This window comes from Haematobia irritans, chromosome 1 (assembly GCF_050003625.1).
Source record: "Haematobia irritans isolate KBUSLIRL chromosome 1, ASM5000362v1, whole genome shotgun sequence".
In the NCBI taxonomy this organism is placed as follows: domain Eukaryota; kingdom Metazoa; phylum Arthropoda; class Insecta; order Diptera; family Muscidae; genus Haematobia; species Haematobia irritans.
Window position 1 is genome coordinate 170165537 of NC_134397.1, and position 23343 is coordinate 170188879.

A 23343-nucleotide genomic window follows, 5' to 3' on the forward strand; every position below is an offset into this window, starting at 1 on the left:
ATATATATATATATATAATATATATATATATATATATATATATATATATATATATATATATATATATATATATATATATATATATATATATATATAATATATATATATATATATATATATATATATATATATATATATATATATATATATATATATATATATATATATATATATATGTATATATATATATATATATATATATAAATATATATATATATATAAATATATATATATATATATATATATATATATATATATATATATATATATATATATATATATATATATATATATATATATATATATATATATAAATATATATATAAATATATATAAATATATATATATATATATATATATATATATATATATATATATATATATATATATATATATATATATATATATATATATATATATATATATATATATATATATATATATATATATATATATATATATATATATATATATATATATATATATATATATATATATATATATATATATATATATATATATATATATATACTTTATGGGGACTTAGACCAATATTTCGATGTGTTACAGACAGAATGATAAATTTAATATACGCCCCATCATATGGTGGAGGGTATAAAAATGTATATACAACTTATATAAGCCCGTTTTTATATGGCCCCTATGAAGACATTCTCACATTGTTTGGAGTATTTTTATTTATCTGGAATTCGCTGTATGATCTTTTAGACACGCAAATAGGAATTTTGGCGACGGTTAACGTCGGGTGATTTTTAATTTATCCTCTCATATGCTGCTCCCTCAGTTTTATATTTCGATTCGCGAGCTCACATGTATTAAACTTTAAACTTTTTCTTCCGTTCTAAGGGTGTATGAATTTGTTAATTTAGTTATAAATTCGGCAAATCAGAATGACTGATATGTAGTATAACAAAATAAAGCTGTTTATTTTTAATTTTATTCAAAGCAAAGTAACATACAATTTTGGGATACTATATAATGTTGAAAATACCATAGTTCCAAATTTTTTTAGGGAACGCCAACATTACTCACTGTGTTAGGCTTAACTGTACAAACACCCATGCCTTTCCATCACTAGCAATAAAAGTGTATTTTATCCGATTTTCATAAGATTTAATATCATTACCAAACATGCTTTGGTTAGTTTAATAATATGTTGATTGTGTTGAATGCAAATTTTTGTAGATACGATTTTACCATGAAAATTAAAAAAAAAATAGAAACGTTTTTTCACATTGACTTAATATTTTTTTATAATATTTTAGTATCCCAATTGTTTATAATCGACGGAGACCAACTCAAGCTAGATTATCACAATAAAAATACTTTGCGTGGCGTGGTAGTTCTCATTCTGCAAGTTCTAAGCTCATCTTCCCTTAAGGCGAGAATACGCAACTTTTTACCCCATTCTAAGACTGTCATATTAAAAATCTGGTGAACGTGCAAGAAGAAAACGAAATGGTAATGGATGCAACTCAACCCCAACAACCATCACCACAATCAGTAGGACGTGAATTTGTCCGCCAGTACTACACGTTGTTGAATAAAGCACCAAATCATTTGCATCGTTTCTACAATAACAATTCTTCTTTTATACATGGCGAATCGACCCTTGTCGTTGGTCAAAAAAATATTCACAATCGCATCCAGCAGCTGAACTTCCACGACTGTCATGCGAAGATCAGTCAGGTCGATGCTCAAGCCACTCTTGGAAATGGTGTTGTTGTCCAAGTAACCGGTGAATTATCCAATGATGGCCAACCAATGCGCCGTTTCACTCAGACTTTTGTTCTGGCTCCCCAATCGCCGAAAAAGTACTACGTACACAATGATATCTTCCGTTATCAAGATATGTATTCGGATGAGGAGGTAGATGGTGAATCTCGCTCTGAAAACGACGAAGAGCATGAGCAGCAACAGTTGCCACCTCAAGTGCAGTCGGTTACAACCAACTCTAACGATCAGCAGGGTCAAGTGGTTAGTACCGGCAGTGATCAGCAGCCAATAGCTGGTCAGGTTATTGCAGGTGGCGCATCTGGTGCAGTATTGCCACAGCAACCAACTCAAGCTGTTTATTATTCTATGCCTACGGCTGGAGGACGCCCAATAACTGTCTTGCAACCTCCTCCCGGAGTAACAGCAGTACCTATTCCTGCTGCAAACTTCACTAATAACAATGCCTCGGTTGTTCCAACACAACAACAGCCCGTACAAGCCAATGCCAGCGGTGGTGGAGTTACCCAGCTCAATGGTGTAGTAGCCCACGATGAGATAATTTCTAGTATGACACAAGCTAGCGTTGCTCCACAACAACAAATGGCCAATCAATCAACCTCTCCTGTAATTCCACAGGTAACTGGTGCAGTTCCCGTTGGCAGTACTACTGTTCTCGGTGCACAGACTCCCGTAGGTGTCGCTGGTGTTGTAACTGTAGCCGCGGCTGCAACTGCTGGCTTGCCTCAGAATACGTCTAGCAACACTACCATGCCAAGCTATCAACAATCACCGGTTATTCAACCACATATCCTTCAACAGCAAACACATCCACCTCAAGCTCAGATTCCAACGCCTATCCAACCACAACCATTGCCGAATACACCTTCTCAACAACCAGCTCAACAGCAGACCATGCAACAACAAACACAAACACCACTATCCTCTACCATGAATGTTACTGAAATCGACGATAATGTCAATTCCAACAATACCATTACCCAAGCACCGCAAGCACCATTGGAACAACAATCCCGCCCAAATACAACTGCAAATGTTGTTGCCAGTGGGCAGACTATTTCTTCATCGCCTAGCACAGTTCTCGAACCACCTCCCACACCAGCGCCAATTGTTGAAGATTTCAAGACCATTAATGAACAACAACAACAAGAGAAATACGAAGCAGCCAAACAACAACAGAACGAACCCAAAACATATGCCAATCTTTTGAAATCTTCATCTTCTTCCCCCAGTAGTTTTGTTAATGCCGCTATGCAACAACAACAGCAAATACAGCAGCAACAGCAACAATCAATTGGGGGTAATAGCATGTATGCCAACAACTCTAATATGGGCTCAAGTTCATATTCGCAATCAGCAAGTTCTACCCCATCAATATCGTTATATGGAAATCGCAATAGCGATAACATTTCTTCGGTACGCCAAGATAATAATAACGGTCAAAATAGCGGTGTTGGACCTTTACCACAAAGGTCAAATGCTAAAGGATTCAGTAAAGGTAAGATATTAACAAAATGTCGCATTTTACTCGTTCTGCATAGTTCAAAAATACAACAAAAAAATAATGAACTAGACCCATTTTAAAGATCTCGAGTATTTGAAAAATGTAGAGTTCTGACAACGCCACATATGTCCCAGAACAAAAATTTCTTATTTTGATATTTTCAGATATGACCCATTATATGAATAGGTCAATATTAAGGAGGAATGAGGATAATCGTGTTGGGTTGAATCTTAAAGTCTATTTTTTCGTAATTTTAGAAATATCGATGTCTATTAATAAGAAAAAACAAAATTAGATCAACAGAATAGTAAAAGTATTTTAAATTTAACTAAAGTGCAAAATATTAGTGGCATGGAAAATATAAATTCGTTAAATTGGCCTAACAAAGGCTTTAACAATTTAGGAAACTGAAGTCAATAAATACCCACGTAAATAAATATATCAATTTTTTTTACGAGCTTATATTCACGCTCCCTGGGAGTTCGTTATAACCCTGTTCGACTGTATTTCATTAGATCCACTATTTTTGGTCCGTCACATAATATATGCGAGCTTATTTAGGTTTCCTTTGGCAATGCAAAGCACGTGTTAAAACAAGTTATAACTAAAATATCTAAAATTGTTTTTTTTTTTTACTATCATACAGACTTTGATCAGCGACGTTCCAGTAATATCCAACAATTTGGAGATAACCAACAACTGTTCCTTGGCAATATTCCTCATCATGCCTCCGAGGAAGAATTGAAAAATCTCTTCAGTCAATTTGGATCTGTTGTGGATTTACGAATTCTGTCAAAGGGTAGTGGTAAAATTCCCCCAGGTGGTAGGAATCCACTTAATTATGGATTTATCACCTACAGTGACCCTGATGCAGTCCAAAACTGTTTGGCCAATTGTGTAAGTTACATATATACTTTGGTTTTGTAATCTGATCATTTAAAAAATATTACTTTTAGCCGCTTTATTTCCCTGATAATTCACCTGATGGACAAAAACTAAATGTTGAGGAGAAAAAACCCAGAGCTCGCACCAACGACATGCCCCCACGCCAAAACATGGGCGGCGGAAGCGGTATGAATAATATGAACAACAATCAGCGTAATATGTCTAGTGGAGGGCCACCATCGCGTTCACTCTCGAACTCAGGTAGTGGAGGTGGTAGTATGATGCGTGGTAACAGTGTGGGTAATAACAACAGTATGTCGCGTGGTGGGTCGAGTGGCGGCGGTGCCGGTACTCGTATGGGTGGTGCTTTTAACCGTAACGATAATCGAACTTCTAATGGTGGTAGTGGTTCACAAATGCGTGGCGGAAATAATTCACAGACACAAGGCAACAGTTATAGTGTAAGACGCTAACCATTAATATTTTTCTATCATCCACAAACTCCAGCACCACCACCATCATTACAAGCCCCTCCACCACCATCAGTTGCAGCAGTACCAACAGCAGCCACAAACACAACGACAGCTCGATCACTGAATTGTTATGCCCCAAATGCAACAATTGTGTCACCAACAGCTGGTCCTCCACCTTCTCATCCTCATTAAAACTCATAGTGAAAAAGTTCTTTTAAGGATATGTTCATTCTTCTTTAACAACAGCAACAGGCAGTACAGCTCTTTATTAAATGTAATCTTTATAAGATGTACGCGTAAGCAACTTTTAGCGTTCCTTTTTATTTAAATATTTTTATATATACTAGTGTTTTAAGAATTTTATTTAAAATTTACAATACAAAGTATTTTTCTTGTGTATTTTTCGTTTAATCTGTCCACGCTGCCTTTTCTATTCGCTGTTAAGCCCGAAATCTGTTGATTCAAGAAGAAGAAGGTAGACATAAAAAGAAAAAAATTACCATTCTCTTGTAGTTTAGATATAAATTTTTGAGTAATAATGAGGAATCATAGTTCGGCACAATATCAATATAAATATAAATTCGATAAAATTCCTGCTTCCTCATGTATTTATTTATACTTGAAACTCGAATTTTTTCAACTTTTATTTAGTATTTGGTAATGTTTGTAGGAAAAGTTGTTTCACAGTTCGTTCTTGAAATAGTTATGTGGATATTGCGAATTGTGGACTGCTGTTTATCGTTTCATTCCGCCATTCATTTTAAACCTTAAAAAGAAGAAATCATGTAATGCTAACACACAAAATCATTTTTTTTAATTTGTAATTAAAAAACGAGAAAAAAATGAAGGAATATCGAAAAAAATATTTTATATTTTTTTGTTTAAATAATTCTAAATTATTGTTGAACTTATTTTGTTTTCTAACTACAATATTTTTCATATTACATTTCATACAACAAATCAAAGACTAAGGGCTTTTTTAAAGCTATTTAAGAGAGAGAACACACGGCGGCGCCTTAAACAAAACTAAATTACAAATTTATTGTCCTCCTCTTTATTCATTTCTCTACTTTATTTTTTTTAATAAACACTACAAATACCGTTTCAAACAAGCTCTCATTTATATATAAAACAAAATTTAGCAGAAAACCCCCGTACGTTTTAATTTGTCGTTTTTTTTAAATATGATATTGAAATGAAATTATTTTTATTTAATAATAACATTTTTAATTTATAATAAATCTTTATTTTTTACTTTTAAAGAAAGAAAAAAATACAAACAAATACACAAAAATATGATGTAATTAAAAATCATTTTGTCATATATTTTTATGATGAAAAACAATGTTTCTGGGAGTAATGCTAACATCTTTATTTGCTAAGGGAGTTTTTTCATAGGTTCACCAAATGCTGATATATTAAATAAACGTTTTTCGCTAATATTATTCTTGATCGACTGCTAATTTAGTCCACGGTTTTTTGTTTGGCTTGGCTGAACATTCGAAACTGCAGTTGAATAACTTTTCTTTTATAACGGCTGAACAACGATATTTTATATATATTTAGAAACCATATAGCAACATCAAAGCAAATACGCTAATTATCTTACTCAGTGTGCAGTCTATACTTTCGATCTCCAGGTATATACATTATCTATATTTAAATATCCTGTTTTAGACAAAAAGGAAAACAATGTATTCTATGTTTGTTTGATAATGTTGTTACTTGGACTTCAAAGTGTTGCAAACATATATTCTGTGTTGGTATAGTGTATGTTATACTTATACATATATGTCTGAATATTGATCGATGTGGTCACCGATTAACCATTGGGCTGTGAGCTTACTGTGTCCATATCGGAAAAAAAATCGTATGACAGCTAAATCCAATCTAAAAATTTTTCATTGTGAGAATGAATTCGCCTGAGTATAGAACACAATTTGCCTGAAACCTATCCTCTTTAAAGCTTTTAGAAGTCACAGTTTCTATTCGATGCCATCTGCCGATATAAATTCTGAAGTATCTTGAAGTTGCGGCCTTTTATTTATCAGAATCTGGAGCTATTTTAAATTCATAAGGATTCTCGATACACTAAAGATGCAGACCTTATTGATTCAAATCGTTTAGAATTATCATTAGCTATTATCATCCAATTTTCGTGAAATTTTTATTAATTTTTAAAGGCAAAAAGATACGATTTATTTATTTATACATGTATTTAATCAACCAATTTAGCCGATTTTTATGACATTCTTCAAAATTTTTTGAATATCTTGATTTAAATAGGATTCGCGTGAAGATCTTTTAGACCCTCAATATAAGTTTTGACGGATTTAATATGGGGTCATATTTAATTTATCCTCTAAATATACTGAACTCTCAGTTTTATATATCTGGATTTCATTTCGATACGTAAGCTTTCATATATTAGATTTTGTCCGTTCTAAGAGTGTATCAATTTGTTATTAATTTATTTATATCATCGGTAAACGTAAAGACTTTCGAATATATGTAGTTAACATTATTGCTATGCTCGAATATTCAGCGGGCCTTACAATTGTCTTGAGGGGGGACCCCTCAGCTACGCCAATGTCATTCGTGGTATTGCTAATGCTTCGAGTGATCGTGCATTTGTCCAATTGAGATTTTCGTGCAGTGTTTACATTTCTCGTTTATGTAGGTACAGTGAGTCCTTACCTAAAATGGCAACTTTCAATCGTTAGCGCGAGTATAATTTCCCTCAGACAGACATTTCTAGTATAAATAACCTACAGAAAAATTTGATCATATGTCAGGTTAGATATAGTGGTCATTTATGCTCATTTAGGGTCGGTTTCTCAATGGCTTATTATTCATATAGAAATAATAAAATAAGAAATAAACTGACTTTTTCCAGAATTGTTATCATTTAAGATTTTTTGTGATTAGTTTTTACGATTGGTGAAATTCCCTCGAACCAGGCATTAAAATAGAAGTAAAAAGTCGTTTAAGCATTCATGTGAAACAATTTATAGAAATCTCGTGAGCATTACTGAACGAATTTAGACCTGGGAACAATTCAAGAATACAACGACGGTCTAGCGATGTCGGTTTATCTACATGCATCAACATTAGATCTATCATCCTCATATTCCACATAGTTCCTTTTTGTCTTCAGACACGTCAAGTTTGGCCAAAATACTCATTTTTTCGTCTTATCCATTACTATTGTCTACAATTGATATCTTGTGGCCTAATACGCTTCTAATCTATTCGATTTAAAGGCCAAAGACTAGCCAAAAAATAATTAAATTAATTGATATTAATTTGAGATAACAATTAATGTCCCTGCGCAGCTGGAAATATACTTAAAAATGTTTAGAACAGATAGGAAAAGGACTATGAACATCAGAAATTTGTTTGACAGGCCTCAATATTTTGCACCTACTTTAAGTTTCCCATTGAGACTGTCATTAAATAATGACTATTAAAATATGGACGATCACTTTAGTACATGAAAAGTATGAATTCTCGTAATCTAGTTAAGTTAATGTAGATATCAAGAAAACAACAAAAACTTCTTGCAAATCTTGTACTTTTACAAGGTGGTGGCTGCTTTTTAAAATGGATTTAAAAAGAAATTCGATGATGTTAAAAAAACGTATATACTAAGTCTACAAACAAATATAGGCGTTTATCAGGTCCCCCAATACCAAGGGTAGGTGTAGGTGTTCGTAGAAACCAACTTTTAAACCTAATATAACATATTAAATTCTATCTTTATAGTGTTTTGATTACGGATTTTCCTAAAAACTGGCATCGTTTTTTGTGATCACTGAAACTCGATTTTAATGCTGTTTCTATTAATCATCGTTGACTTTGGAAAATTGGCTTGAGATCAGGCGATAACAGAACATGCGACTTCCTGACTTCTCAATCGCTAGTAAACTTTGCAATAGTAAAGTCGACACTAAGTTTTTGTCATTCACTTCTTTAATTTTTTACTGTGTTATTGAATTAATGTTATATATATAGACATTTCTCACGTAGAAGCTATCGGCCAACTTTTCTTAACAATAAATCCGTTAATCTGCATTGTCTTCTATTAGGCTACCACCACCCAATAATGTAGTTCATTTAAAAAATCAGAGAGGAAGATATAAATTAAACAATTTAACTTAAGCTAATGAAAATCGACTAAACATTAAAATGAACATACTATAAAAATTTGAAACATATAATAAATTACAACTTTAATATATATTTTTTATTTAATTCAACAACAAAGCGAAAAAGAAACTAAAACTTAGAACTACTTTAAACTAAAAAAAACAGCAGGTTGGTAAAGAATAAAACATTTTTAAAAAAGAAAAAAAAAATATATATACAAAAAAAAAAGAAATAAAAATGCAAGAATTTAAAGTTCAAAACTAAAAATGAAGAACGTTAATTTAAGTTATAATAAATTGTAATGTGAAACTCTTTCAAGCCTAACGGATTTCATTCTAGATTTGAGAAAAATTCATTTTAAATCTGGATAGACTTAAATATTTAAATAGTACTAAAATTTTTATCTCTTTTTTTTAACCACGCAAAACAGAAAGCATTATCATTTCTTCTTTTTATTTGTGATATAATTTCGAAAACTCTAAATAATATTTACTTTAAACTAAAACTATATATAAATTTAAATTTAATATACACTATGAAAATAAATCTCAAAAAGAAAACGAATAAAAAACAATAATCGTATAAGAACATTATGAATTGATTTTATATTGTTCGGGCTATGAAACATGGGATGAGTCAAGATTTTCCGAAATACAGATTGTAGCGCAAAGTTAATACGAAAAATAATGAATCTTCGTCATAAGTACAAATAATTGATCAAATTCGGTTAAAGACATTTTGGTTTGTAATATACACAGAAAAAAATTTCACGAAAATTTTTCTAATTAAAAACTTAATTGAGTTTTAAAAAATGTTCATATAAAAGTTTAATTGATTCAACAAAGTTTTTAATTGAAACAAAAATCAATCACACAAATTAATAGTATCAATTAATTTTTTAATTAATACTATCATTTCTGTGATTGAAGACATTTCAATTAAAAAATTAATTGGATCAATTAATTTCGTTATTGAATTATTTTTTTTTTTTGTGTGTATGCGAACACCATAACTGGAACAGGAACATTTACATCTTGTTCTACTTCCATTAGATGAGGATAGTTTTTATAACAGCACCAATCTAATTATTTAAGGCGTCATATTCCCAATTTGTCGGGATGTTGCACTCCATACATAAAAATAAATTATTACCAATGTATCATATTCCAGCGAAAACAAATTGGAATTTCTTCCTAATTTTTTACTTTGAATGTACATCCGAAATCACTCTTCTAGAAATTGACTTAATTTTCACATATTTTGAGGTGATATAATCCTTTGTAATAAGTAGTTTTCGTAATAAATTTAAATATTTATAATGATTACCTCTGCCCTATGACAAGTTCATGTAATATTCATTGCTTCTGAGCCAACCACCTCTGGATGCAAAAAAGAACACTTTCATTTTTTTTTGGGTACTCTTTTTTTTTGTTGTTGGGATGTTTATGAAAGTCAACGGTTAGCAAACATTTTATCTGGCAAACTACTGATTGCCAGTGCGTGCACTTGTAGAAAAAAAAGATTGCTGTAAATTACTGCAAGAACTGACTGCTGTTTTTCAGCAGGCAAAAATGCAGCACCGTTTTTGTTAAAACAGCAAACAATATGCTATTTCGAAATAGCAGAGATACTGAAAAATCATTACTTCGGTGAAATTTTCTGCTGATCCGAATAAAATATACATTCACTCCGCTCTATCCGATAAGAGGATTAGTGTGGCAGTAAGCCCGCAGCAGTCGTATATACATATTGCAAAAAAAAGTTCAGCTATTTCAACTAACACTGTCTGCTATTTCAGCAAAGATGTTTGTAAAAAACTTTTAGCAATCACGTTTGCTATTCAGCAGGTTTTGTTTGCTATTTAAGCAATGAACAATTTTTATACCCTCCACCATAGGATAGGGGTATATTAACTTTGTCATTCCGTTTGTAACACATCGAAATATTGCTCTAAGACCCCATAAAGTAAATATATTCTGGGTCGTGGTGAAATTCTGAGCTTGTCCGTTCGTCCGTCTGTTGAAATCACGCTCACCCCCATATAAACGGACCCCCAAATTTGGCTTGCGATCGCTCTAAGAGAAGCAAATTTCATCCGATCCGGCTGAAATTTGGTACATGGTGTTAGTATATGGTCTCTAACAACCATGCAAAAATTGGTCCACATCGGTCCATAATTATATATAGCCCCCATATAAACCGATCCCCCGATTTGGCTTGCGGAGCCTCTTGGAGGAGCAAAATTCATCCGATCCGGTTGAAATTTGGAACATGGTGTTAGAATGTGGGCTCTAACAAACACGCAAGAATTGGTCCATATCGGTCCATAATTATATATAGCCCCCATATAAACCGTTCCCCAGATTTGATCTCCGGAGCCTCTTGGAGGAGCAAAATTCATCCGATCCGGTTGAAATTTACAACGTGGTATTAGTATAAGGCCGCTAATATTGTTATATATAGCCGATCCCCAATCACACAAAAATTGGTCCATATCGGTTCATATTCATGGTTGCCACTCGAGCCAAAAATAATCTACCAAAATTATAGAAACTTTAAACTTAATTATATACGTATTTAATCGGCCGTATGGACTACCTTGTAATTTAGAAGACGGTGTTAGGAAGTTTTGAGTTACCTTGCCTTCGGCAAGTGTTACCGCAACCCAAGTAATTCGATTGTGGATGACAGTTTTCAGTAGAAGTTTCTACGCAATCCATGGTGGAGGGTACATAAGCTTCGGCCTGGCCGAACTTACGGCCGTATATACTATATATATACTTCAAATAATAATAATAAGATGTTGGTTGACACAACTATATTGACTGCTTTCTCTTTGTCAGCAAACAAAAACTGTTCTTTTGGCAGACCTTTTTGTGCTATGAATAACAACATTTTTTGAGTTTGGGCTATCTAGAGAACTGGAAGAATTATTAACTGTTAATTTAAGCTATTTGCTAAGGGTTTTAAAATAATAAAGTAGGCTCAAAATAAGTTACTGTGGTGAAAAATGTTCTCTTATTTACCTACATGGAGAAGAGAGGTATTTGCTTTCCAATGGCATAGACAAATTTCAATCGAATAAATAACTTTATTTCACATCCTTGAATCGGTGAATATATGAGCTTTGTCCTGTCGTAGTCTAGCGCCGTTTACTTCTTTTTTGTGCACTATTCCTATAAGATTTCAAAACACAACTATATTTTTTTAATTACTTGTTTTTATTTTCAAGCAAAATTCATTGTTTAATAATTGTTTTACACTTGACAAAATTTATTTTGTGGTTGTTTACAAGTAAGCAAAATAATTTCTAAATTACTAATTAAAGTCCTAAATATAAACTTAATAACTTTAGTAAAGCGCGTAGGGGATTTTGGGGTTGGTTATAAGTAATACGTATAGTACAAATAAATCACGGGAAATTTTTAAAACTTTTTCAGTACATAAAAAAAACATATAATAAACAAAAATGGTTTTTTCTATCTTAGATAAGTATAAAACCCATACACATTGAAATATTTTTCTACAACAAAAAAGGATACCTTTCACAACAAAAATAATTTCGGACATATGGGTGTATGTAGAGGGCATTGGTTTTGATAATACATACGATTTTTACACCAGAAGTGTATAAATTTAAACAAAATAAATATCAATATGAATTATGATTGGTTTTTGATATATGACTATAAATATCGTATTTATATTTTTTAAATACCAGAGAACGAGAGTGTTTTTGTTTTTACCAAATGCAGTTGATTGTTACTCTTCTGTATAGTTATGACCACACAGAATACACATACAAATGTATCTCTGGCGTTTTTAATTTTACATCAGGGATACCCATTTTGTGTTCAAAACATTTGCATTGAATAACGCTATATTAGGACTACTCAATTAAATAGTAGAATTGTTTAAAGCAATAACTTACATAATTGTGTGCTTTTACATTTTTAAATAGCGACTTCTACCCTCTGTTTCTTTAAGTCTAATCAATTTAATTTAAGCATATATTTCAACATATGTACTTTAGGATTCTGGTCCCTATTAGGATTCTTCGAAAATAACCTACCATTAGATATTGATAAGGTTTTCGTTTATATAGTTTTACGAAAATCCTAACAACAATCAGTATCCGTTCGTTTTCGAAACACATAGTCTTAATTTCTTAATAAATTCTAACTAAACACTAATGCTTGATTTCCTTTTGCTTTGACTTGCTAAACGGAGTATAATAAAACACCTTACATTTTATCATCCATAGCAGAGCCAACACCTGTATTTTCTACAACCATATTGGTGCACTCATCAATTGCTGTTGCATGGGTTGGTTTTATTATGTCCATCAATGTCGATTCATCCTGTATAACTGCAGGTATTAAGGTCGATGTCGACATTGGTGCTTCTCCTAAAATTTTGTCATTAAGTGAAATTCCTTCATCTAAGCTACTCAAGGACATGGGCTCACTATTATTTGATGCTGTTGAGTTAGCTAACGACGACGATGAGTTCGATGATGAAGAGGAGGAGCACAAATGTGTTGACGCCGCCGATGCCGTGTCTATAACATCGCCACTGTAGGATGAAGCAGACATAGGTGACGAGCATGCTGAGGAATTTGCATTGTTTGTGTTCATACTAGTGGCATTGTGGGTATATAATTTTGATATTAACAACTTTGGTGTTATGCGACCATCGTAAGTGCCAGTTCCGGAGTCAGGGCTTGGACATACAGAACCTGATGGGGATTGACAAATGGGTGAAGATCCTCGGCTTTCACAAAACATTTTCTTGCTTGGAGGTTGGGAATACAATGAATTCCATGTGCTTGATGTTGGAGTTGTTTCATCGAGCTCAAACTTTCTCTTAACAGGACCTAACTGAGATGGTCGTATAGCTATAGGAGACATAGAACGGCGTGTGGCAAATGTGGTACTTCGGCGTGTTGGAGATGGCGATAAGCCATATGGAAGACGTAAGTTGGCACGGTTGTTTGTTGGACTGGGGCTTGAGCAGCCGGCGTTGCAATTGCCACTTAAGCTCCCAGCGACAACAACTTGTAATGGGTTTGAAAGCTCTTCAGATGACTTGCACGACCAGTTTTCAGCAACTAATGACAAGTCTTCCCAACTCTGTGATATCTGTATGGCACTGTGTACCTCGCGCTCATGATTTACTTCCCTAGAGTTCAAACCATCTACACATTCTTCTTGTCTGAGCTGTGAAATGCGTGGTGTCACACACCTTGACGATTGCCCAGTATTTGTTCCATTATTTCCAGATGACCCAGCTACTGTTGCAATACCTCTTGCTGGACTATAACTTGCAGAATACCTGCGACCGCGTGGGGCAAATATATTAAAAACTGGTGCAGGTGATACTTCCCTGGATGTAGGTTGTGAACGAGGTATGGGAACACTCAAGCACCGCTTAAGGGCTTTGGAAGACGTTGTTGTTACATTGTCTTGATTCCCAGTAGCTGTTGGCATTTGTGTCTCCGCCCCACTGGATTTAGCTTTAGCATCCTGAGACCTCGCTTCACTGGCTATTGCAGCAGCAATTCTTTCTAAATTAACTTCCATTTCATCTGTTTGGTATTTGGTCTTCGTCTCTGAAAAACGTTTTTTGTAAGGTTTGGTTGTCACTTGCAAGACCAATCGATTATTAATCGATTGTCGCAGTGTTTTCCGAGAATTTATCGCTCGCCTCGGGTTTTGTCGTATTGCATCGTCCACTAAATGCCGGCAAGGATACAGGATAAGGAAACGCTAAATACATATGTACATACATATTTAAATACAAATAAAAATATTAAATCCGGCAATAAATATACTATTGCAAAACCTTGAATGCCACTGAAATTGTAAACTTAACGAAGTCAGTAGATTCAAACATATTCCTATTTTATCCATGATGCATTCTTTCAAAATGACAATTTTTTGTTTTTGAAAAATACAACGATTTAAAAGTTTAAATTGAGCTTAATACAATCTGCATTATGTATATGCATATATATTTATTTTTTTAATTTATAGCACTTATTGTCTGAATTGGTTAATTCCGAACAAACATATATCGATTATTTAAATAAACTTTGGTTATTCTATCGTAAACGTAATGTGGTGTAACAGTCGCAAATTGAAATCGTAGAATGCTGCACTGACATAGTTCTGAGCTGTTTGTTGTATTTGTATAAACGTGCAAGTCAATTTACAACGCTGACTTGAGGCCCCTAAACATTCTCTGACTCTGGTGCAGAGTAGGGCTGTCATTCGGGATCGATTTTTATAAATCCCGGGATTCGGGATTTCAAAATATAGTATCCCGGGATTTTTTTCGGGATCCCGAAATTTTCGGGATTCTTTACATAATTTATGCAATAACAACCCTGCCAACATTTTTTGAATTTGGGGGCGCTTCTGAGAATCCCCACTACGTCGAAAACAATCATATACGACATCAAAAACTCGTCGGAAAAGCGCCGTCACTATTGAGAAGTTGTACCACGCCAAGTTACTACGAAAAAGTTTCTCATCAGTGCAATTATTAGGTGCCTATTTAGATCAATTTCGAAGGACGCCAATAAGAACCCCTGCATACTATCAGAAAAAGTGCATTTTAAGGTAATTGTAGAAGAATCGTTGTGGTCAAGTAAAACACGATTGTGTAGATGTTTATTGATTTGATAAAACGTTTATACCCTGCCAACATTTTTTGAATTTGGGGACTCTTTTGAGAATCCCCACTACGTCGAAAACAATCATATACGACATCAAAAACTCGTCGGAAAAGCGCCGTCACTATTGAGAAGTTGTACCACGCCAAGTTACTACAAAAATGTTTCGCATGAGTGCAATTATTAGGTGCCTTTATAGATCAATTTAGAACGACGCCAATAAGGGACCCTCCAAACAATCAGAAAAAGTGCATTTTAAGATAGTTGTAAAAGAATCATTGTGGTCGAGTAAAACACGTTTGTTTAGATATTTATTAATTTGATTAAACATTTACAAATTCTTAAAAATATAACATTTATACCACTATCACATTACATTTAACATAATTTTTGGCATTAATGATGATGTTGAGTTACAAGTAGCGAGTTACATGTTGCTGCGTCTATCAACCAGTGTTTTTATTCCATGGAGGCAGCGTGTCTGTAAAATATCTGAAAAACAATCACTTTATTCCATTTGGAAAATCACCAAATTGTTCACCAATATACCTTTCACAATTTTAAGCGTATAATCTATGTTTTCAGAACTTTATTTTCGTTTTTATTTAATTAAAATATAACAAGCTGGTTGCGCTTGGCGTTTCACAAAAAAAAATGGCTTTTTTAACAGTAGGGATGGCAAATTACTTGCATGTACTTTTTGATGTACCTTTTCATGATGGTTGAAGTGACATTTACGAGTCTGTGGTAACGATGAGGTTGAAATGGAACTTTGAAATGCTGGCAGGGTAATTTCTTACAAATAAAGGGTGATTCTTTTGAGGTTAGGATTTTCATGCATTAGTATTTGACAGATCACGTGGGATTTCAGACATGGTGTCAAAGAGAAAGATGCTCAGTATGCTTTGACATTTCATCATGAATAGACTTACTAACGAGCAACGCTTGCAAATCATTGAATTTTATTACCAAAATCAGTGGCAGAAAATCCGCTTTTTTATCGACAAATTTTGTTCAGCGATGAGGCTCATTTCTGGTTGAATGGCTACGTAAATAAGCAAAATTGCCGCATTTGGAGTGAAGAGCAACCAGAAGCACTGTTTGGTGTGGTTTGTACGCTGGTGGAATCATTGGACCGTATTTTTTCAAAGATGCTGTTGGACGCAACGTTACGGTGAATGGCGATCGCTATCGTTCGATGCTAACAAACTTTTTGTTGCCAAAAATGGAAGAACTGAACTTGGTTGACATGTGGTTTCAACAAGATGGCGCTACATGCCACACAGCTCGCGATTCTATGGCCATTTTGAGGGAAAACTTCGGAGAACAATTCATCTCAAGAAATGGACCGGTAAGTTGGCCACCAAGATCATGCGATTTGACGCCTTTAGACTATTTTTTGTGGGGCTACGTCAAGTCTCAAGTCTACAGAAATAAGCCAGCAACTATTCCAGCTTTGGAAGACAACATTTCCGAAGAAATTCGGGCTATTCCGGCCGAAATGCTCGAAAAAGTTGCCCAAAATTGGACTTTCCGAATGGACCACCTAAGACGCAGCCGCGGTCAACATTTAAATGAAATTATCTTCAAAAAGTAAATGTCATGGACCAATCTAACGTTTCAAATAAAGAACCGATGAGATTTTGCAAATTTTATGCGTTTTTTTAAAAAAAAAGTTATCAAGCTCTTAACAAATCACCCTTTATAACATTTTTCGGTTTATCTCATCACATTTACAGCCTGTTTCTGTATGTCGAGCGAGCTCTATCGATCGACTAATATGCATAGAAACAGCTGATTTTTGGTATAAATTCAGCTGTTTGTTTCCATTTCAGTCGATCGATAGAGCTCGTTCGACATACAGAAAAATGCTGTTAACATAATTTTTTGCATTAATAAAAGAATGATGTTGGGTTTTAAGTAGCAAGTTACATATTGCAGCGTCTATCAGCCAGTTTGTTTATTTTCGATGGAGACAGCGTGCCTGGAAAAATATTTAAAAAACGATCACTTTATTCTATTTGGAAAGTCGAAAATTGTACACCATATACGATTATTTAAATAAACTTTGGTTATTCTATCGTAAACGTAATGTGGTGTAACAGTCGCAAATTGAAATCGTAGAATGCTGCACTGACATAGTTCTGAGCTGTTTGTTGTATTTGTATAAACGTGCAAGTCAATTTACAACGCTGACTTGAGGCCCCTAAACATTCTCTGACTCTGGTGCAGAGTAGGGCTGTCATTCGGGATCGATTTTTATAAATCCCGGGATTCGGGATTTCAAAATATAGTATCCCGGGATTTTTTTCGGGATCCCGAAATTTTCGGGATTCTTTAAATAATTTATGCAATAACAACCCTGCCAACATTTTTTGAATTTGGGGGCGCTTCTGAGAATCCCCACTACGTCGAAAACAATCATATACGACATCAAAAACTCGTCGGAAAAGCGCAGTCACTATTGAGAAGTTGTACCACGCCAAGTTACTACGAAAAAGTTTCTCATCAGCGCAATTATTAGGTGCCTATTTAGATCAATTTCGAAGGACGCCAATAAGAACCCCTGCATACTATCAGAAAAAGTGCATTTTAAGGTAATTGTAGAAGAATCGTTGTGGTCAAGTAAAACACGATTGTGTAGATGTTTATTGATTTGATAAAACGTTTATAACTTCTTACAAATATAACATTTTTCGGTTTATCTCATCACATTTACAGCCTGTTTCTGTATGTCGAGCGAGCTCTATCGATCGACTAATATGCATAGAAACAGCTGATTTTTGGTATAAATTCAGCTGTTTGTTTCCATTTCAGTCGATCGATAGAGCTCGTTCGACATACAGAAAAATGCTGTTAACATAATTTTTTGCATTAATAAAAGAATGATGTTGGGTTTTAAGTAGCAAGTTACATATTGCAGCGTCTATCAGCCAGTTTGTTTATTTTCGATGGAGACAGCGTGCCTGGAAAAATATTTAAAAAACGATCACTTTATTCTAAAGGGTGATTCTTTTGAGGTTAGGATTTTCATGCATTAGTATTTGACAGATCACGTGGGATTTCAGACATGGTGTCAAAGAGAAAGATGCTCAGTATGCTTTGACATTTCATCATGAATAGACTTACTAACGAGCAACGCTTGCAAATCATTGAATTTTATTACCAAAATCAGTGTTCGGTTCGAAATGTGTTTATCGACAAATTTTGTTCAGCGATGAGGCTCATTTCTGGTTGAATGGCTACGTAAATAAGCAAAATTGCCGCATTTGGAGTGAAGAGCAACCAGAAGCCGTTCAAGAACTGCCCATGCATCCCGAAAAATGCACTGTTTGGTGTGGTTTGTACGCTGGTGGAATCATTGGACCGTATTTTTTCAAAGATGCTGTTGGACGCAACGTTACGGTGAATGGCGATCGCTATCGTTCGATGCTAACAAACTTTTTGTTGCCAAAAATGGAAGAACTGAACTTGGTTGACATGTGGTTTCAACAAGATGGCGCTACATGCCACACAGCTCGCGATTCTATGGCCATTTTGAGGGAAAACTTCGGAGAACAATTCATCTCAAGAAATGGACCGGTAAGTTGGCCACCAAGATCATGCGATTTGACGCCTTTAGACTATTTTTTGTGGGGCTACGTCAAGTCTAAAGTCTACAGAAATAAGCCAGCAACTATTCCAGCTTTGGAAGACAACATTTCCGAAGAAATTCGGGCTATTCCGGCCGAAATGCTCGAAAAAGTTGCCCAAAATTGGACTTTCCGAATGGACCACCTAAGACGCAGCCGCGGTCAACATTTAAATGAAATTATCTTCAAAAAGTAAATGTCATGGACCAATCTAACGTTTCAAATAAAGAACCGATGAGATTTTGCAAATTTTATGCGTTTTTTTTTAAAAAAAAGTTATCAAGCTCTTAACAAATCACCCTTTATTAGGAAAGTCGAAAATTGTACACCATATACCTTTCACAATTTTAAGCGTAATATCTAGTTTTCAGAACTTTATTTTCGTTTTTATTTAAATAAAATATAACAAGCTGGTTGCGCTTGGCGTTTCACAAAAAATAAAATGGCTCTTCTAACAGTACTGATGGCAAAATACTTTCATTTACATTTTGAGCTTTTTGATATGCTTTCCCCATCACAGTTCGCGATGGTTTTGGTGACATTTACGAGTCTGTGGTAGCGATGAGGATGAAATGGAACTTTGAAATGCTGGCAGGGATAATTTACAGCGCCAAAAAATTTTTGTAATTCAATTTTATTAACAAAAAAAAAAAAAATAACAAAAGAACATAAGAGTTAATTAAAAACCAATTACAAATTGCTATTATACTTAACGAATAAAATTAAAACCCAATTTCATATCGCTATCTTACTCGGCAACACATTTTAAGGACTTTGATTAGATTAGGTACTTCATCGTTTTAAGTAACTTGTTAAAAATATAAAGGCATACAAATTTTTATCAAATAAACGCGAGTTTGCACTGAATGAAGACTCCAATTTATTAATAAATAATGCTAAAAAGCCACCAATTAAACAAATTGGAATTAGTTTTTCGGGATCCCGAAAAATACCGGGATTCAAAATAAAAAAAAACTCCGGGGATTCGGGTTTAATCCCGCCCCGAAAATCCTGGGATTTCGGGACGGGATTTATTGCGGGTGACAGCCCTAATGCAGAGCTAATCAATAGGACTGTTTTCTTTTAGCACTGGATGCAACATTTGTATGGACTATCCAGAACATCGTTGCACTGGTGTTCTATCCAGAACAACTCACCAGTGCAAGTCGCGCCGATGTTGCCAGATTGTATTTTGATAAAGTGACGCTTCTTTAGCAATTTATTGTGACTAATTTATCGAATAACATGAATTCAAAGTGGTACAGTGTCATAAATAATCGCAGCAGTAAATATTTATTACTATTTGAGCATTTCATACATTAAAAATGCAAGATTTCACTTCTTTTCTGTGATTGTTTTTAAACAGCTGATGACAGTGTTGCATATTTTTTGAGATGTCCTGGATAAACGAGTACTCTGTTTTCTTTTAGCCCTTCAGGGCTTAGGGTATCCAGTGCTAAAAGAAAACAGCCCTAATAAAGGCAATTTTCTGAAACTGTTTCAAAAAAGGCGCTCCAAAATCAAAAAACGCCTTCCGCATACGTCAGACCCGGGAATATAGCATAAAACACTATGCCGTGCAATATGGGAACACTTTTTGAAAATGTAGGCAAAATTAGGGAACTTTTTTTGCCTTGTAGGGTAAACCGAAAATTTGCCCCGGCAACACTGAATTTTAGTTGTTGACATCAGTGTTGCCAACTCCCCAAGGCCAAAAAGCACCAAAAATATATTATAAATTCTAACATACCACCTTCCACCACAAAATCGAAAATTAAATGCTCTACTAAAAAAAAAAAATCCTTCCGAAGATGTATTATAGAACTTTTGTGAATTGAATTTTAAAAAGTTAAGGTGGGTATTAAGATCGAGTTTAGCTGCTAAAATAGTAATTTTTTCACAATTACTTTTCTTTAATAATTCATTTTAAGGAATACAAACTTTGTGAAAATTTGCTTTTGGTTATAATAAAATTTGCAGCAAGTTATAATAAAATTTGCAGCAAATATGCATAATTGTATGCCTTTTTATACCCTAAATCACATAGTGGTCAGGGTATAATAAGTTTCATCGGCCAAAAAATGTGCCTACCAGAAATATTGATTTTAGACCCCATAAAATATATACCGATCGACTCAGAATCACCTCCTGAGTCGATCTAGCGCTTGGTGTCCGTCCGTCCGTCCGTCTGTCCATGTATTTGTTGTTCACAGGATTCCGGTCGCAATTATTAACCGATTTTGATGAAATTTGGTACAGGGAGTTTTTTGGGCACAAGGACGAACGCTATTGAATTTGGAAGAAATCGGATCAAATTTAGATATACCTCCCATATATATGTATCGCCCGATTTCGACAAATAGGGTCACGTTGCGCGTTTTTTCAAACGGATCGTCACCAAATTTGGCAAAAGGTAATCTTTTCCATCGCTCTTCAAGTCTGCAAAATTTCATCCAAATCGGTTCAGATTTAGATATAGCTCTCATATATATGTATCGCCCGATTTTCCCAAATTTGGCCACAAAACCTTTATTTATCAACCGATCTTACTCAAAGTTGGCTAAATATAATCTTCTATAGCACTAACTATATGTGCAAAAAATCATCAAAATCGGTTCAGATTTAGCTATAGCTCCCATATATATGTACCGCCCGATTTTTCTAAATTTGGCCATAAAACCCTTACTTATTAACCGATCTTACCCAAATTTGGCTAAATATAGTCTTCTATAGCACTAACTATACGTGCAAAAAATCATCAAAATCGGTTCAGATTTAGCTATAGCTCCCATATATGTATCACCCGATTTTGAAAAATTCGCCCCTAATAACCTTACGTTTGACCATACAGGCCTCATTTCTTAACTGATCTTACTCAAATCTTGCACAAGGTAACCTTTTGTGGTATTAATCAAACCCGCAAAATATTATGCAAATTGGTTCAGATTTAGATATAGCTTCCATATATATGCATCGCTCGATTTTCCCAAATTTGGCCATAGTACTCTTATTTATTAACCAATATTACTCAAATTTCAAATTTTGATGTACTAGCCGATCGTACTTATACGTACTTGTAGCTCTTACATAAGAATATTGCTCGATTTTTACAAATTTGTATTTATTACCCACACAAATTTAACGATTTTCTCTTTTTTAATAATGGGCTCAATATTAGTGGCATACTAACTCCGTAGGTGCAATATCAACACAGCCAGTGTTGCTAGAAGTAGGAGAAATTCCCTATATGTAGGGTTTTTCTAATATTTAGCGTCTTGTAGGGACGTAGGGCCACAATGTAGGACATTTTCACTCAACACAATTTGTAATAATTTTTACATTTTGGTGACTCTAGAGGAGGAAATTAGAAGCCGGCAAGGCTTGATCCTTAACAATGTGTGGTAAACTTTATTCCTGTAGAAAATTTTGTCAACATTTTATTTCTATAGAACATTTTGTCAAAATTGTATTTCTATAGAAATTTTTTTCAAAATATTATTTCTATAAAAAATTTTCTCAAAATTTTATTTCTGTGGAATTTTTTCTCAAAATTTTATTTCTATAGAATTTATTGTCAAAATGTTATTCTATAGAAAAATTTCTCACAAAAATTTGTTTATAGAAACTTTTTCCAAAATTTTATTTTTATAGGGATTTACCAAAAAAGATTACTAATTGTGGTAGAATTCTACCAACTGTGGCAACCGTGGTGGTAATACAAATTTATATTCTAAGTTATATACGTTGCATATTCATGTTTTAAGATAATAAAGTTCTTAGAACCATTTTTGTTTTGTAAAATTTTTTAAATTTAACGAAAAATATAGTAGGGAAAATTGTTTGGGAATGTATGGGAAAGTAGGGAATTTTTTTGTCCTTGTAGAGTAAACCGAACATTTTCGCTGGCAAGATTGACTATGAGATATAGTCTGATTGACACAAAGCACCCATTGACATGTACCCCTTAATTTTCTTAAATATGCAACTGCGGTTTATCTCCCAGACCTATATGTTACCCCACAAATGCTTATGATTACTAATTCTGTAATGGTGGTTTAGGGTATTATATAGTCGGCCCCGCCCGACTTTCTACTTTACTTACTTGTTTACTGATATAGTTTTCACCTTAGCGGCAAAACTCGAATTTAGTACTCACCATTATGAACCGCTATTCAAGTATACACTTTGATCAGTTTTAATGCTTTCGTCCAATTCACTTTGATCAGTGATGTTTTTCAACTTTCAAAATATTAATATATGGAAGGAGTC

The 23343-nt window shown here is 33.9% G+C and overlaps 2 protein-coding genes and 1 long non-coding RNA gene across 3 annotated transcripts in view; 1 reads left to right on the forward strand and 2 right to left on the reverse strand.

The window, feature by feature from the left end:
* The window catches only part of rin (ras GTPase-activating protein-binding protein 2), an 11677-nt gene extending 5749 nt beyond the window's left edge, over nucleotides 1–5928 (forward strand). Inside the window, exons 2-4 of the mRNA XM_075292094.1 lie at nucleotides 1287–3253; nucleotides 3906–4156; nucleotides 4216–5928. Coding sequence (XP_075148209.1) covers nucleotides 1480–3253; nucleotides 3906–4156; nucleotides 4216–4617 — 2427 coding nt within the window. The 5' untranslated portion in view covers nucleotides 1287–1479 and the 3' untranslated portion in view covers nucleotides 4618–5928. The remainder of the gene's footprint in view (nucleotides 1–1286; nucleotides 3254–3905; nucleotides 4157–4215) is intronic.
* Nucleotides 5929–11968: 6040 nt separating this feature from the next.
* LOC142222129 (uncharacterized) lies at nucleotides 11969–14765 on the reverse strand. Its single transcript, XM_075292095.1, has one exon. The coding sequence runs from the start codon at nucleotides 14346–14348 to the stop codon at nucleotides 13011–13013; it is 1338 nt and encodes a 445-aa protein (XP_075148210.1). The 5' UTR covers nucleotides 14349–14765; the 3' UTR covers nucleotides 11969–13010.
* A 971-nt stretch (nucleotides 14766–15736) lies between these two features.
* Nucleotides 15737–16230, reverse strand: LOC142222134 (uncharacterized). Its single transcript, XR_012718263.1, has 2 exons — nucleotides 15992–16230; nucleotides 15737–15934 (listed from the first exon to the last, which is right to left on the reverse strand). It is a non-coding gene; the product is annotated as an uncharacterized LOC142222134 (long non-coding RNA).
* Between the last annotated feature and the right edge of the window lie 7113 nt (nucleotides 16231–23343).

Bases quoted from the DNA above. Each gene is read 5' to 3' on its own strand.
- LOC142222129 (XM_075292095.1), bottom strand. From the start codon at position 14,348: ATGGAAGTTAATTTAGAAAGAATTGCTGCTGCAATAGCCAGTGAAGCG.